Here is an 18,583-nt window from a genome sequence, read left to right on the forward strand (position 1 = left end):
AATATTAAATATGGCTAAGAAGATTTATTTGGAAGAGTCTCACCATACGTACTGTTTTATTTCTTATAATGTCACCGAGAAATTCTGGAGTCAGAAATCTTTTTGATGATACGTGTTAGTATCATATAAGTAGGAAAGCCAAAAAGCAGACTTAAATCAATATGCACTTTTTTTGGGTAAAAGATAACTTGAAAATTTAGTGTTTCTAAATAAAAACACAATGAATTTGAAGTGTGGAACTCTTGAAAATTAAATTCTTAAAAATCTTTCAATTCTTTAGTTAAGGAATTATATTTTCCTTTAGATTCGTTTGCTTCTGAAAAATATACACGCAGAATTCAAACACTATAGAGATTAAAAAAGAAAACAAAAAATCCAAATGTACTAGCACAAGATAATATTTTAACACTCTGTTAAACATCCTTCCAGGTATCTTTGTAAACATATACTGATAAATGGTGCAATTTACAATTTTATATAATCATAGAATCAGAAATTTTTGCATACTTAATTTTAATGCCTCATTGGGGTCCTATTTTCTATGACCCATTATTTAAACTAACTTTTCCTATTAAACCATCACAAAATATATAATGCACTATAACAACATAGGTTTGAGCAATGAAAATTTGATGTACAAATGCACTAATCATTGGGTGGTAACGGTCGTACTCCTTAATGAGATGTATAGCTATCATTTGCTTCATAAATATAAGGCTTTTTTCTTGTTCTTTCTTGTAGATCGGTCTGCTGAAAATTTAATTTTTCAAGATGAAGTTTTTATTGGCGATTGTCTTTTTTATTTTAATGTCCTTGTGGGTTGAAGAAGCCTATTCTAAAGAGAAATCTTCCAAGAAAGGGAAGGGGAAAAAGAAGCAGTATCTATGCCCATCGTACGTTCTTCATGTCTTATATTCTTATAAGGAATAATGTTATTGCTTTTTTATCAAATATGGTGGTTTATTGAAACATGTCAGCAAAACTTTTCATATCAAAAAAGTTTGCACCCATTAGTTTCATAGATAGAAAATGACAGGCTAAAGAGAGATTTAGAATGTGATAGAGAATTCCCAGTGTTAAAAGTAAAGTTTTATTAAGTTTTGTAAAGTGCCCTGGTCTTACATAATTTCTATTCATCTTTTATAAAAGCAGGAAAAAAGTTACTCTTTCTTTCTTATACCAAATATGCAAGTTTAATTGGATACTGAGTTTACATGTTTTGGGCAAATACCAGTTCATGAAGTTGGTTTTTAAAAAATACTCCTGAGTGAATATTCACTTAAAAAGTCAGATAAAGCAATGATTTTAAGGTCTATTTAGTTTATATTGAGGCATGGAAGAAGACATTTCACATGGTAGATCAATTTTCAATTTCAGCATTTTTTTTTGTAAAGGACTTGTATTAGGAAATTAGAATATTTCTCAAAAAATATGTCATTAAATTTGAAGTTACTTGTAAAAAAAAAATGTAAATCCAGTCACTCACTTCCTGCCAAAACAACAACAGAAAACTTTTGTGGTTTAAACTTTGTTTTTTGTTGTTGTTGTTGTTTATTTTTTTTAAATAGAAAGGTTCACATAAGTGGTGACTAACAGCAATTAATATTCAGTAGTCAGAGTAGTTGAACAGTATATAAATAAGTAACTTTCAAAAATATGTGCTTTTAGGTAACAGTGTAACATTTGCAGTAATCTGGAATAAAAATTAATTTGCTGTTACAGGTCATTTTTTATGATTTCTTAAATGCATATTGATCACGGGTAAGAGTACTTAAATGTAGATTCCCTAGTTTTATAGATGTTGTTTAAGAGATACTGAGGTTCATTTTGGAAGCATATTTTATAAAGAAAGGATATGATATTAGAATTGGTATTTTGGAATGGATATTTGCATGAATGTGGGGGACTCAAAGTCTGGGGACGGTATCATGAACCACTTAGTCTAGCATTAAATAAAGCTCCCTATTAAGAAGGATCTCCTGGTTTTCACCTCAAATAGTCCTGCTTATTCCATTGCTACATAGTCTGATGTCAGGACCAGATTTCTAGGTGTGTGGTAGGTGGCCCTGAGTTATATTCATGTGTCCCTCCTTGGCCATCTGCCCGGTTGGATATGAAGTGTCCAGTGGGGCAGGTTTGGGAATAACCACCATCTGCCACCATCACTGCTCTTCACTGTTAGAGATTTTGTTCCACAGCAGGGAGATTAGCATTCAATAGAGAACTGGGCCTTGTCAGACCTTATTCTTCCCAAGTGAAAGGACATATTCTCATATTTTAGATATTCTTTACATTAACCTTTTATTTGATGAATGTTGAAATATTGCCATAAACTGCTGTGTATGTCTTATAGTCAGGGAGATTGTCCGTGTCACCTCAACTCAACTTCTGTCAGTCAGGTTGCTCTGTATGCAGAAGCAGATAGGGCTCTTTTCCTTTCCCTCCTTTTCCCCATCAAATGTCATCAAAGAGTTCTGAAGATGGTGACAGCAAGCCTGGTAACTACTGTCATGTTGCAAGAGTGTTTTGGGGACATTCTATCCCTTTTCAGAATTATACTATTGAATTGTCTTATATGTTAACTGAATGTATACCTGTATAGTGTCTGTAGTTAAGAAATTTTTAAAGTTAAATCTTATGGGTTAAGACTAATATAATAAATATTCTCTTTTGGCGAATATGGAAATCTTCAAGTGGAAGGCTCAACATTTACTTCGTAATCCCATATCACAGAATTTTAGATATGTTGAGAAATTATTGAAATTTTATCTGTGAAATTTTCTATCATAGTTTAAACATTTATTTTTATTTTTTATAATTATGAGACTAAAGCTTTCTTGACAGTTGTCATGGTGATGCTGCTAAAAATCTAACTTGTTAAAAAGTAGATGTACCTTAGAGAATTAGATTAGTGTGTTTTTTGAGCGTTTTAGTAAGAATTTTTATTTTCCTATCACTGAATTTATGAACTTCAGAAGACTCAAGTTTTCTCTGGCTATGGTTGGATCCATAGTATTACATTTCTTTGAACATCAAGATTAAGGATATCAGCTATAATAATATAATGTGAAAGAATTTACAAATTATTTATATTTTAGAAAATACAGTTATCCCATCTTATGTAAATTGATTAAGTATAAAATATCTTGATTAAGAAGAATATTTGAGATTACAAAATCTGAAAGCTAGGTACAGTTAAATTCTCCTCAATGTGGTGAAATCTTGCCCAGTGATATTTTGATTTATTTCCTTTTTTTTTTTGAGTAGAGTTAATGAAGCAGTAGGATTGTATAGACATGCACGTGGAAGTGTAGTTAACATGAACTTTGATAACTTACCATTTTCCTATTATAACAACATCCACCTGCACCCTTGAGACTGTGAATAAGAGGAAAATGTTTTAAAAAATAGAAGAAATGAAGAATTTGGGGTCTTAAACATTCCATCCATAATTTTGATGTTGAGCTAGAATTGTATCATAAACTTTTCCTGGCTCTTTACTATATTTTTAACTTGCATTTTTTTGAGATCTATAAATAAATATTTATGCTGCTGTGCTTTTTATGTGTAACTGAAACAGCAGTGCCACATTGACTTGTTACCTGATAAATTTCCTTCCCAAAAATTTTAGAAATTTAATATATATAAAATACAAGAAATAAACTTAAACGAGAAAGAATACTTTTAAGTCGTTGAACACAGTTAGCTTTTGATTTTACAGCTTGGGATTTTACCTTAATCTATTAATCTTTCCTCTGATTTTCTGTATATTCTGCCTGAGTACTTTTGTCCAAATCTATCGCTGTAACAACCACCTATTCACTGTTAACTCCTGAGTCTCTGCGTCCAGCCCAGACCTCTCTGAAGAATGCCATACCCGTGCATCTAACATTTCTACATGGCCATCCCATTTTGACCTGAAACTCAGAATGATAAAACCTGAGCTCAGAAATCCTCCCCACCACTCCAAATGCAGGGTACCCTTTCCCAGAACATGCCACTGTTACCTCCTTGCTATCCAAACTGAAATGCTGGGGATCACTTTAGACTTTCTCTTTCTACCTTGGCTTTTCAAATTCATTAGTCTCCAAGACTTCTCAATTCAGAGCATACAGCATTGTTGGAATGTGTCCTCCATTTTCATTCTCATGTGGACACTGCTTTAATTATTCCCTCCACCTTTTCTGGTGAATTTTTTGTTAGTCTCCCTACTTCTTGTCTTCCTCTATCAGTTCATATTCCACACTGACCCTAGAGTGTATTTTCTGAATCTTCAATCTCATCAAGTAGTTCCAATGCTTAGGGACTTTTTAAGGGACTCCATCACTTTCTATGTAAGGTTCTGATTTCTTGGCTTCACAAAAGGCTCTTGCTGGACTGGCTCTGACAACTCCAGCATCTTTCTATCCCAGTCCCTCCCCTGGTCAGCCCACACATGAGTCAAGTCGCATACATACTTGCTCTTTCACACCTCTGCGAGTGTTCTTCCCTTGACCTAAACTGTCAAAGCTTTCCTTCTTTCTTCAGTCGACCCCTTGCTCAGTGATCTTCAAATCCATGGCTATAAATACCATTTATTCACTGTTGACTCCTGAGTCTGTATGTCTGGCCTCGACCTCTCTGAAGAGCACCACATGCATACATGCATACATCCAACATTTTAATCTGACTATTGTACAATGACCTCAAACTCAAACCCTGTTATCTCCCTGGGGAAACCTTTCCTAATTCTGACAGTCTGGTTTAAATAACCACACCCTGTGCCTCCACAGTTCGTGAATTGCATGTCATGTTTATAATACTGTACGGTAGTCATCAATTGTAATTACCTGCCTTCCTCACTAGATTGTAAGCTCCTTGAGAGCAGTGTCTTATTGGCTAGATCACTAGAGATAATTATAGTGCCTGACACAAAGCATACTTACAATAAAAATTTGTTTAAAGAGTTAATAAAAACCTAAAGATCTTTGCCTCTTATAAGTCATTATATCTGGATGTTGTTAAGGTACTTGAAATAACTTATATGATCTCTATGGACAATATTTAGAAATATCTCAATATAGAAAAACTCGAGTTAACAACTGGTAGTTGGTAGAACATTGTCAAACTGTATGATGTTTCCTGGTGAAATTTTGGCCTTATATTCAACATTTTATCATTGTTGACTAAAATAAGACTATTGAGAAGAAACACTTACCCAAACTGAGGATAATGTGATATTGGGACACATAGTGAATATGTGCAACAGGATTAGGATTCAATAGACTTGAATGGGTTAAAGTAATAGGTTGAGTCTAAAAAGATTAAAGTATGTACTTTGGTCCAGAAATCACTTGTGCAAGTATAGGATGGAGAAACCATAGTTTGAGACAGCACATTTGGAAAACAATATTAAATAATAATCATGATACAAATGAATGCACACACATATATATGACATGTATATGATATATATGTGATGATAATCTGTGATATTATATATATATATATATATATGCACATACCTAGCCAAGGAAGAAATTAGTGTTTTTATTTACTAAGTCTATGTTAAGTATACTAATTAATAGAATGATATTTAAAGCAAAATTTTTAGAGATTTTTGTATTGTGCTAGTCAGTATTTTCCTGGGTGAGAATAATAGTTGAGGTAATTAAATTATGTATTAGGATGAGCTGAAGAAACAAATGTTTGCAAGTTATTTTCAGATTATTGAAAAACTGTGATATAGATGAGAAAATAGACTCTGTTCCTTGGCACCAATAGTTAAAACCTGGAGTAATAGGTAGAAGCTATGAAGAGAAATATTTTTGGCTCCATTAGGAAAACCTTTTTAATTGAGTTGTGCCTAGATATAACTGACTGGGAAGAGAGGTAGTGTATTTCAGTGTAACTGGAGGCACTCAGTCATAAGGTGTAATTATTTGGCAGACATATTTTATAGGAAGTTTGGACATTGGATAGTGGTTAGACCAAATGGTGATATTTAAGGTCATTTCAATCTGTGAGAGTTTTAAGATTTTTAAAATTCTAATATATTGCATTTGCTTACAGCCTTACGATTATCCAATTGTGGAATGATGCAGAGAATCATCTTTTAAAATTTTTATCTTGACAGATTTAAATAGTTCTGCCTTTATTTTTGATGAATTATCTTGGAAAGCTCTACCGTATAAAGTAAATATATCTTAATCTTGTTTTAATAAAAAGGATCTTAAAACCTTTGGTGGTAGAATTTCTTTTTGAAATTTCATGAATAGTCAGGTTTTTAAAATCTCAAACACAGAAAATCTTTTCTTAAGTCGATAGGAAGAAATATATCAAGCTACTATTCTCAAGAAATAATGATTAAAGGATGACAGAATAAATTATCTAATCCTGCCTGCCATAATTTATAAAAAGGAAGCATAGGTTTGTGATTTGTATTTATATGTGTATTCTATGTGGAAGCAGAACACACTAAAATATACTTTCAGAATTTTTGTTTGAATAAACAAAAACAAAAAAAATAGAGCCATTTCAACAAAAAACCAAAACACTACTTGTCATTTCTATTTGTCCTCATAGCAGGCATAACACTTTTAATACTGGAATTTGGCCAGATGGTAATCTCTTGGCACATTTTTGCCATCCCTGAGCTAGGGAATTTTCTACTATTTGTCGAGGACTGTTTGACCTTCAGGCATCTGATAGTTTACAATAAATGAACTAATATATTTACAAGTTACATTGAAAGTCTCTTCCAATTTTGGCCCATACTTGTAACTTAGGTATGGGAAAGCTTAATAACAAGCTCTTAATTGATATTTGATGAGGGCACTTACTGTTTATATTAGTGTGATGTTATATTAGCATGTGTTTATTCTGTCTCTTATCTTTCCTCCAAACTGTTGGCAGTCTAACTTTAAAATCATGACAAAGAAATTTGTTACTTTCTGTGTGCATGATGATAAACATTGTGACTTCTTAACATTAGTTTTTCACAAACTAAAAAATTGTGTTTAAAGGTGTTTGATATTTATTATGAGAATTTTTTTTGTCTTCCTCTAAGACATATGTTACCATTTGACAGAATTTGTACACATCAGTTCTATGTAGTAAGAAGGGTAGACATCCTGTAAATAATCAAAGCCCTCATATGTTGTCTCATGTTAGCCATCTTTCTCCTGTTCTGATTTTCTCACCTTCTATTCGTTAGTAGACTGGATTGATTTTTGTTTAGTTCCAGTTTCTTACTTCTTAATGTAAATATTCAAGAAAAATGCATTGGCAAAAGATGAAAGGCTGACTGGAAAAGGATAGAGATAATTTACATAATAGATATGGAAAATTGCCTATGTTATTATTACTGTAACAATCCAGATCAAATATTTCACTGATGTTTAGTTGTGTATTTTCTTACTACTTCTTGAACAATTCCAATTTAGTGGCATGCTAATTGCAATCAACTGAATCAATGATCTTCCCTTTCCAAATTATTTCCCAGGTTTTGGAATTGGCATCCTCATGACTGCAGTTATTCAGACATGAAACTTAAATGGAATCTGTCTTTCTCTTAAAATGATTTCCTTTATTTGTCATGTTTATTGCATTTCCACTTACCATCATTTTGAAGAATTTTCATCAATATTTTCCTGATTATTTGCTGTTTTTTTTTCTCTGCTCATTATTGTCCATTTTACATATTATTTCGATTTCCCTCTTGTTTATCTTTTGTGTAAGAACCATGATGTGTTCTTATTGCCTGATGGACCCAGTACAAACTCTTCACTTTGATTTCCAAGGGCCTCTCTAATTTACATCCTAAACTTCATGTGAAATTACTGTCTTATTTTAGGAAGGCTGGTCTGTGCTTGTGCCTAAACCTGCCGTTGTTTATGCTTAGACATGCTTGTTTAGAATGATAGCGTCCTGCTTAATTATGCAGATCTTACTAGTCCTTTAGGGCTCATCTCAAATGCTGCTTTGCCTTATGAAACTTTTTAAATAATTAGAAATTTCAGTTGAAAGTAAGATTAGTATAAATAATGTGCTATGACTGTTTAATACTTAGAGGTCCTGGGCATTGACAGAAATACAGTGTTTGTAAGGAAAAAAGTGTTAATTTCTTGGGTGGCTGTATTACACCTGGAGCATTGCGTTCCATTCTGATCGCCACTGGTTATGGTTGGTAGAATTACCTGGGAGTTTGCTTATAGAATCATGATCAGGATTTGCAGGAACATGAAAGTCTGTAGTTTGATCTATAGTACTGTTTTCTTTGAAGAACAGGAAAGTAATCACCTGGTATTTGAGGAGTTGTCAAATAAGATGAACTAGATTTCTTTTGTATAACCTCAAGTTATAGAACCAAGACCAAAAAGAGAAGCATAGAGGAAGACAAGCTCAGTTTTAAAGGAAACAATAGAACTGTCCAGAGAGAAAATTGATTTCTTTGAGAGGATGTTTGTTGCCAGAGTCACTAAACAGAGCTTCGTAGGGACGCAGCCCGACGCAAGAATCACTGGGAAGTTAACAGAATCTAAAAGTTCTTTTCATCCCCAGGATTTCATTAGCCTGTGAACAGAGCTAATGTCAGACTCCCTCCTCTTGATTTCTTAGACTCCTTTTCATCCATACTGTATGTTTTGATACTTGATTAGATTTAACACTCATATTCTTTATATAATATCTTTTATTTTCTAGTGGAACCGTATATAGTGTTAACTCTCTAATATTTATATGCACCTTATATTTATCTATCTCAAGTATTTGTTGTTTAGTTAGAGCAAACCCTATATATGGTTAACTCTATAACATGTACGCATATGAAGCTCTTGGCAAGGATTTTTGAAGTAGGCACAATATTAATGTACATACACATAATTTACATGTATATACACATACGCACACACATATATACATATATATATAAACACACTTTCATATTCTTATTTCAAAATCTTTGCATAAGAGCTTCATTTGTGCTCACTAAATCAAATACAATCAAATGGGTGACCAGTTATATAGAAAAACTATAAATCAATCTTTTGATGGGTCAGCTCACTGGGATCATGGTTAGAGTTGTTTAAAGATTGTTTAAAATTCCCTTCATATGTCTGGTAAATCATGGTGGATGAGACTTTGTAAAAAAAGGAGGAAGAATACAGCTCCATCTCAGTTGATTGGCATTCTGACTTTCAGCAAGTCACTAATTTATCTAGGTCACAATTTTCTCAGTTGTATAGTAAAAATTTTGATCTCAGTTGTCTCCTAATTTCATTAGTTAGTTGATTTATTCATTGATTCATTTATGACAACTGTATATTTTATGGCTCAGTCAAGTTTTATTTAAAGGAATGATGGGTTTGGTACCTTTATTTTTAATTACTTTTATTTTTTGGCAGTATTTTTTGCTTTATGACTGAGAACCAGTCAAGACAAACCAAAAGAAAAAGGACACACAAAATTCTGTTTCTTGACCAAGTGAATTACAAAGGGATCTAATTTCAGACCTCATTTATCAAAATATAGTTATTAACTTCACTCCAAAGTAGAAGAAGACTATATGTGGAAGGTGAATTGTCTGTATGCTTAGCCTAACAATTTTTCACAAATTAAGGAATTTAACTTACAAAAATGTGTATTTCTTTCCTTGAAGGTGAATAATTTCTGTAATACAATAAAGAATAAATTTGCAGAAGTTTTCTACGTTCTCCTTGGAAGCTACCTAAAAGAGGCACATCATTGCTTTGCTCCAGAGAGCTGAGAACCTATTTTTATTTGAATATTCACATACTGTATGGTCCAGTAATTTTATTTGCAAGAATATATCTAACAGATGCATACAGTGTGTTCCAAAAGACATGTTAAGTAGCAATCATGGCAATATATTTTTAAAAAATTTTATTAAGGTACCACTGATACACACTACTATGAAAGCTTCACACGAAAAAACAATGCAGCTAGTACGCTCACCCACATTACCAAGTCCCCACCCTTACCCCAATGCAGTCACTGTCCATCAGTGCAGTAAGATGCCACAAATTCATTGTTTGCCTTCTCTGTGCTACACTGTTTGCCCCGTGAATGCCCACACAATGTGTACTTAACATAATACCCCTCAATCCCCATCTTTCTCCCTCACCACCTGCCCTCCCACACCCCTCCCCTTTCATAACCACTAGTCCTCTCTTGGAGTCTGTGAGTCTGCTGCTCTTTTGTTCCTTCAGTTTTGCTTCGTTGTTATACTCCACAAATCAGGGAAATTATTTGGCACTTGTCTTTCTCCACCTGGCTTATTTCACTGAGTATAATATCCTCCAACTCCATCCATGTTGTGGCAAATGGTAGGATTTGTTTCATTCTTATGGCTGAATAGTATAACATTGTGTATGTGTACCACATCTTCTTTATTCATTCATCTACTGATGGACACTTAGATTGCTTCCATATCTTGGCTATTGTAAATAGTGCTGCAATAAACATAGGGATACATATGTCTTTTTGAGGCTGAGAAGTTGAATTCTTTGGGTAAATTCCAAGGAGTGGGATTCCTGGGTCAAATGGTATTTCTATTTTTAGTTTTTTGAGGAACCTCCATATTGCTTTCCACAATGGTTGTGCTCATAGCTTACATTCCCACCAGCAGTGTAGGAGGGTTCCCCTTTCTCCACATCCTCGCCAGCATTTGTTGTTCTTAGTCTTTTTGATGCTGGCCATCCTTACTGGTGTGAGGTGATATCTCATTGTAATTTTAATTTGCCATTCCCTGATGATTAGTGATGTGGAGCATCTTTTCATGTATCTGTTGGCCATCTGAATTTCTTCTTTGGAGAATTGTCTCTTCATATCCTCTGCGCATTTTTTAATGGGGTTATTTGCTATTTGGTTGTTGGGGTGTGTAAGTTCTTTATATATTTTGGATGTCAACCCCTTGTTGCATATGTCATTTACAAATATATTCTCCCATACTGTAGAATGCCTTTTTGTTCTGTTGATGGTGTCCTTTGTTGTACAGAAACTTTTTAGTTTGTTGTAGTTCCATGTGTTCATTTTTGCTTTTGTTTCCCTTGCTCAAGGTGATGCGTTCAGGAAGAAGTTGCTCATGCTTATATTCAGGAGATTTTTACCTATGTTTTCTTCTAAGAGTTTTATGGTTTCATGACTTACATTCAGGTCTTTGATCCATTTTGAGTTTACTTTTGTGTATGGGGTTAAACAATAATCCAGTTTCATTCTCTTGCATGTTGCTGTCCAGTTTTGCCAACACCAGTTGAAGAGGTTGTCATTTCCCCTTTGCATGTCCATGGTTCCTTTATCGTATATTAATTGACCATATATGGTTGGGTTTATATCAGGGGTCTCTCGTCTCTTCCACTGGTCTATGGTTCTGTTCTTGTGCCAGTACCAAATTGTCTTGATTACTATGGCTTTGTAGAGGAGCTTGAAATTAGGGAGCATAATCCCCCCAGCTTTATTCTTCCTTCTCAGCATTGCTTGCTTTGGCTATTTGGGGTCTTTCATGGTTCCATAGGAATTTTAGAACTATTTGCTCTAGTTTATTGAAGAATGCTGTTGGTATTTTGATAGGAATTGCATCGAATCTGTAGATTGCTTTAGGCAGGATCGCCATTTTGACAATATTAATTATTCTTATCTATGAGCACGGGATGTGTTTCCATTTATTGGTATCTTCTTTAATTTCTCTCATGAGTGTCTTGTAGTTTTCAGAGTATAGGTCTTTCACATCCTTGGTTAGGTTTATTCCTAGGTATTTTATTCTTTTTGATGCAACTGTGAATGGAATTGTTTTCCTGATTTCTCTTTCTGTTAGTTCATCATTAGTGTGTAGGAATACAACAGATTTCTGTGTATTAATTTTGTATCCTGCAACTTTGCTGAATTCAGATATTAGATCTAGTAGTTTTGGAGTGGATTCTGTATAGAGTTTTTTATTTCCAATGTCATGTCATCTGCAAACAGGGACAGTTTGACTTCTTCCTCACCAATCTGGATGCCTTTTATTTCTTTATGTTGTCTGATATCCATGGCTAGGGCCTCCAGTAGTATGTTGAATAGAAGTGGGGAGAGTGGGCATCCTTGACTTGCCCCTATCTTAAAGGAAAAGCTTTCAGCTTCTCACTCTTAAGTATAATGTTGGCTGTGGGTTTGTCACATATGGCCTTTATTATGTTGAGATACTTGCCCTCTATACCCATTCTATTGAGAGTTTTTATCATGAATGGGTGTTGAATTTTGTCAAATGCTTTTTCAGCATCGATGTAGATGATCATGTGGTTTTTGTCCTTCTTTTTGTTTATGTAGTGGATGATGATGATGGATTTTTGAATGTTGTACCATCCTTGCATCCCTGGAATAAATCCTACTTGATCATGATGGATGATCTTTTTGATGTATTTTTGAATTCTGATTGCTAATATTTTGTTGAGTATTTTTGCATCTATGTTCATCAAGGATATTGGTCTGTACTTTTCTTTTTTGTGGTGTCTTTGCCTGGTTTTGGTATTAGAGTGATGCTAGCCACATAGAATTAGTTTGGAAGTATTCCCTCTTCTTCTACTCTTTGAAAAACTTTAAGGAGGATGGATATTAGGTCTTCACTAAATGTTTGATAAAATTACGCAGTGAAGCCATCTGGACCAGGGGTTTTGTTCTTAGGTAGTTTTTTGATTATCAGCTCAATTTCTTTGCTGGTAATTAGTCTGTTCAGATTTTCTGTTTCTTCCTTGTTCAGCCTTGGAAGGTTGTATTTTTCTAGAAAGTTGTCCATTTCTTCTAGATTTCCAGTTTGTTGGCATATAATTTTCGATAGTATTCTCTAACAATTCTTTGTATTTCTGTGGTGTCCATAGTGATTTTTCCTTTCTCATTTCTGATGCTGTTTATGTGAGTAGACTCTTTTTTTCTTGATTAGTCTGGCTAGGGGATTATCTGTTTTGTTTATTTTATCAGAGAACCAGCTCTTGCTTTCATCGATTCTTTCTATTGTTTTATTCTTCTCGATTTTATTTATTTATGCTCTAATCTTTATTATGTCCCCCCTTCTACTGACTTTGGGCCTCATTTGTTCTTCTTTTCCTATTTTCATTAGTTGTGAGTTTAGACTGCTCATATGGGATTGTTGTTCTTTCCTGAGGTAGGCCTGTATTGGCAATATACTTTCCTCTTAGCATGGCCTTCACTGCATCCCATAGATTTTGCATTGTTGAATTATTGTTGTCATTTGTCTCCATATATTGCTTGATCTCTGTTTTTATTTGGTCATTGATCCATTGGTTATTTAGGAGAATGTTGTGAAGCCTCCATGTGTTTGTGGGATTTTTCATTTTCTTTGTGTGATTTATTTCTAGTTTCATACTTTTGTTGTCTGAGAAACTGGTTGGTAACATTTCAGTCTTTTTGAATTTACTGAGGCTCTTTTTGTGGCCTAGTATATGACCTATTCTTGAAAATGTTCCATGTACACTTAAGAAGAACATGTGTTCTACTGCTTTTGGGTTCTGTAGATGTCTGTTAGGTCCATCTGTTCTAATGTGTTGTTCAGTGCCTCTGTCTATTTATTTTCTGTCTGGTTGATCTGTCCTTCAGAGTGAGTGGAGTGTTGAAGTCTCCTAGAATGAATGTATTGCATTCTATTTCCCCTTTTAATTCTGTTAGTATTTGTTTCACATATGTAGGTGCTCCTGTGTTGGGCACATATATATTTATAATGCTTATATCTTCTTGTTGGATTGACCCCTTTATCATTATGTAATGTCCTTCTTTGTCTCTTGTGACTTTCTTTGTTTTGAAGTCTTATTTTGTCTGATAAAAATACTGCAACATCTGCTTTTTTCTATCTGTTAGTTGCATGAAATCACTTTTTCCATCACTTCCCTTTTAGTCTGTGTATGCCTTTGGGTTTAAAGTGAGTCTCTTGTAGGCAGCATATAGATGGCTCTTGTTTTTAATCCATTCAGTGACTCTATGTCTTTTGTTGGTGCATTCAGACCATTTACATTTAGGGTGATTATTGTTAGGTATGTACTTATTGCCATTGCAGGCTTTAGATTTGTGGTTACCAAAGGTTCAAAATTAACTTCCTTACTATCTAAGAGTCTAACTTAACTCACTTAATATGCTATTACAAACACAATCTAAACTTTCTTTTTTCTCCTCTTTTTTCTTCCTCCTCCATTCTTTATATATTAGGTATCATATTCTGTACTCTTTGTCTATCCCTTGATTGACTTTAGGGATAGTTGAGGTAATTTTGCATTTGCTTAGTAAATAACTGTTCTACTTTTTTACTGTGGTTTTATTACCTCTGGGCACAGCTCTTAAACCTTAGGAACACTTCTGTCTATAGGAGTCCCTCCAAAAGAGACTGTAGAGATGGTTTGTGGGAGGTAAATTCTCTTAGCTTTTGCTTATCTGGAAATTGTTTAATCCCTCCTTCAAATTTAAATGATAATATTGCTGCATAAAGTATTCTTGGCTCGAGATCCTTCTGCTTCATTCCATTAAATATATCATACCACTCCCTTCTGGCCTGTAAGGTTTCTATTGAGAAGTCTGATGATAGCCTGATGGGTTTTCCTTTGTATGTGATCTTTTTTTCTCTTTCTGGCTGCTTTTAAAAGTCTGTCTTTATCCTTGATCTTTGCCATTTTAATTACTGTATTTCTTGATTTTGTCTTCCTTGGGTCCCTTGTGTTGGGAGATCTATGCACCTCCATGGCATGAGAGACTATCTCCTTCCCCAGGTTGGAGAAGTTTTCAGCAATTACATCCTCAATGACGCTTTCTATCCCTTTCTCTCTCTCTTTTCTTCTAGTATCCCTATAATGCAAATATTGTTTCATTTGGATTGGTCACACTGTTCTCTCAATATTCTTTCATTCTTAGAGATCCTTTTTTCTCTCTGTGCCTCAGCTTCTTTGTGTTCCTCTCCTCTAATTTCTATTTCATTTATCATCTCCTCCACTGTATCTAATCTACTTTTAATACCCTGTGCTCTTCAATGATTGGGTCTCCAACCAGAATTCATTACTAATTTCTTGAATATTTTTCTGTACCTCCATGAGCATGTTAATGATTTTTATTTTGAAATCCCTTTCAGGAAGATTCATGACATCGATTTCATTTGAATCTTTCTCAGGTGTTGTATTTGTAATTTTACTTTGAGCCAGGTTTCTTTGGAGTTTTGTAGTTGTATATAGTGCCCTCTAGTGCTCAGAAGCTCTACTCTCTGGAGCTGCTCAGCCCCTGAAGCAATGTCAGGTGTCACAGGGGAGTGGTATTGGTGTCTTGGGGGAGGAAAGAGCTCTTTCCTGCTTCCCGGCTGCTATGCCTGTCTCCACTGCCTGAACCTGTGGGCTGAGCACACAGGTATAAGCCTCTATGCTTTGCATTTGTAGTTGCTGTAGATGGGGCTTCCCTCTGGCTGGTCTAATGCCAGGGTAGGGTTTGCCAGTTTGTGAGCCAGATGGTGCTCACTGGGAGAAAGGCGCAGTAGGCTGCATATCACGGAGGAGGGTCCTTCGAGCTGTGTAGCCAGCCAGGGAGCTGGAGCGCCTGAAGATCGAGAAAGTTCCCAACCTGCTGGGCAGAGTGCACCTGGACAGTTTTGTCTACCTGTCCTTTCTCTTGAGCTTAAGCTCTGTGCAATGCTTTCCCCTTTAGCAGCCCTCTTGCTCTTAGAAAGTCTCTCAGACTGCCTGCCTTTCTTTTTTCCCAGAGCAGCCGGATATGGATTCCAGCTTCCACAAGTGGCTGGAATCTCAGTCTCTCCAGGAATTCTGCCTGTCTTAGTTTTCCAACCCCCTAATCATGAGAGCACCATGAAAGCACCATGAAATGTAGGTTTGTGCTCCCAGAACAGATCTCTGGAGTTAGGTATTCAGTAGTCCCAGGCCTCCACTCCCTCTCCACTCTGTTTCTCTTCTTCTCGCTGGTGAGCTGGTGTAAGGGAAGGGCTTGGGTCCTGCCGGGCCACGGCTTTGGTATGTTATGTTACATGAGGTTTATTCTTTTCTCCAGGTGTATGCAGTTTGGCTCTGCCCTCTTTCCTGTTGCTCTTTTAGGATTAGTCGTATTAATTATATTTGCGTATTATATGCGGTTTTAGGAGGAAGCCTCTGCATCACCTCTCACACTGCCATCTTCTGGATATTTTCAGTGATGCTAAAGCCATTGATGAACACATCCCCACAGGTAGCAAATTGCTGTCCAGTCAAAATTTGGAAGACAGTTTTTCCAGCTCCATTGTATACAAGCTATCCAAAGCACTCCCATTTCTGGATTTTAATGGAGTTATTTTTCACAGCTAGGATGACTGGATACTTAAAATATATCTTTGTGAGTTCCTTAATAAGTACTGTGGAACTCAGCAACTCCTGCCGAGGGTGCCCCAGGCACTCATTTTGTACATCTTCAGATTCTCCAGATAATTCCTTGGATGCTTTTTTCTATATTTTTAAGACAAGAGGCATAGAGGTGGATGCTCTTTAGGCGTCTGGTCCAGAAAGTGTGGCTTCATGAAAGCTAAACTGGGGAATAATCTCAAAGGTGTTAAAGTAGAGGGGCATGGGACTGCAAGCGGCGAATGCCAGGTTCAGACCAGAGCTGCGTCCTGCTTTCCTACAGCCAAGCCTCTGCATCTCCCTGAGAAACACACACAGTGAGCAGGGCTGGGGCTCCGGGCCACCCGGCGGCTCAGGCCCTACGTGCGGGCTCCTGAGCCGACCTGTGCGCACCCAGCGGTTTGACCACCTCCGCTCTGCCCTCCGCTTGCCGCCTAGATCCCGCCCAGAAGGGACGCCCCCTTCCCAGCTTCTGGGCTTGTGCTGCGCTCCTGGGGTTTTTGCAGAAGCCGGAGCTGGGCTCAGTCACACCTGGGTGGCTCTTGACCAGGGCGCTTCCCTCAGTGCAGCTAAGAGAACTTTCCCGGGAGCTGCTGTGGCCTGGGCGCCCACTGAGAACCTTTATAAATGAGTTCCTTTACTATAGATTCTTTATGGGAATTGACACTTAGAATTCATGATGCAAATTATTCAAATTTATGTACATACAAATGGCTCCTCTGAGAAATAATACAAATATGAAATAATATTTCTAGAACTCTGACAGAAATAGCAGCAAAACACTGATTAAGTCACTAAAAGAATATGTTGGATAACTTGAAACCTCTGACCTTTACTAGTCCTCACATAAGAAAACAATAGTAAGAATTCATGATTATTCAGGGAAGTTTATTGCTCTGATTCCTAAGAATATCCTAATAGAAAAGGCCAGCCTGCTAGTGAATGGATGTGTGTGGTCTTCGTGTCAATGTTCAGCTCTCAGTTACACCGTGGACATAGCTGACAAGATAATCCAAGGGTTTTATTGCCACACTCTTTAATATTGACTAGAACATCTATAATATTTTTGGTTTAGTTCTACAAATGTAGATGTTTTCCATTATTCAGAATTTTTGTTGATTTGTGTGTTCATCTAGTCTCAGCTGGTTCTTCATTGTATTTCTAACAATCCTTTTACTTGGCCCTGAGTGGCTTTATTTTTCTCTGTTCCTAATAACTATTCCAGTCTTTTAGTTTACCCTTTCAGTCTTAGCATACAAACCTATCTTTTACTTCAAATTAAAAAATATAAGTCCATGGGTAGGAACTCCCTAGTGTCTATCTTCGCTCTAAAGCTACCTATAACAACATCCTTTCTTTTCTCATTTTCTCCTTACAGGAAAAGGTAGTTTTTCGGTTAAGCCCCTGCATCCCATCCCCTCCACCCTGTTCTGAGACATATATCTCTATCACCTTACCTCTGCTCTCCCAAGTTTTCAAATTTCTTCTCTTCTTTGGCTTTTTTGTCTTAAGGGCTTACAAATATACTGAAGGGTCTTGCCCCTGAAAAAAATACAGAGTTTTTATATTCCTATTTCATTAACTTTGTTTCTCCCTGTGTTCATTGCTGTATTTCTTAAACTAATAGCCTGCAGTGGCCTATACTCTTTACCTCTATTTTTTATTTCTTTTCCTTGAATTTCTTTAAATTTCAAAAGCCATACATTCTTGTTGTAACAAATGAAACAATATATGCCACTTAATCATTCTATTAATATTGACTCCTGTAACCACTGTACTTTTTGATAAAGATACTTAATTTCTTTTAAGCAAATCTGCTTTGAGTCCTTAAATTACTTGATAGACTAATGATTATATTCTACATCCTGGCATAGTCTCCTACTCCACCCAACCTACCTCTGGCTACCATCGTTTTACTCATTCCTGGATGTTTTTTCTACCTCTGACTACAGTAGACCAGTTACCTTCATGTGCTATTCCTTTTCCATCTGTCTTCTGTCTTGAGATACTAGGTCTTACTAGATATTCTGATCTTGAGTTTTACCAGATATTCATTGGTCCTTTTAGCTTCTTATTCATCAGTTTTCCCCAGAGTAATTCATTTCTACTTGTATCTGTGGTTGCTCACATATCTTTATCTCTAGGTATTGTGAATTCCAGGTAAGTATTTTTTTTTAGCTTCCTACTGGACCTCCTAGTTAACATATCAAACCGGCTCCACCATCTGCATTCCCCAACTT

General features: G+C 35.8%; 1 protein-coding gene across 3 annotated transcripts in view; it reads left to right on the forward strand.

Moving 5' to 3' along the window:
• Window positions 1-18,583, forward strand: part of GLRB (glycine receptor beta) — a 101,996-nt gene that overhangs the window by 1,109 nt on the left and 82,304 nt on the right. For all 3 annotated transcript variants that reach the window (XM_057497023.1, XM_057497021.1, XM_036887882.2), the window contains one exon: window positions 742-893. In XM_057497023.1, coding sequence (XP_057353006.1) covers window positions 772-893 — 122 coding nt within the window. In that variant the 5' untranslated portion in view covers window positions 742-771. The remainder of the gene's footprint in view (window positions 1-741; window positions 894-18,583) is intronic.

Source organism: Manis pentadactyla, chromosome 1 (assembly GCF_030020395.1).
Source record: "Manis pentadactyla isolate mManPen7 chromosome 1, mManPen7.hap1, whole genome shotgun sequence".
NCBI classification, from domain to species: domain Eukaryota; kingdom Metazoa; phylum Chordata; class Mammalia; order Pholidota; family Manidae; genus Manis; species Manis pentadactyla.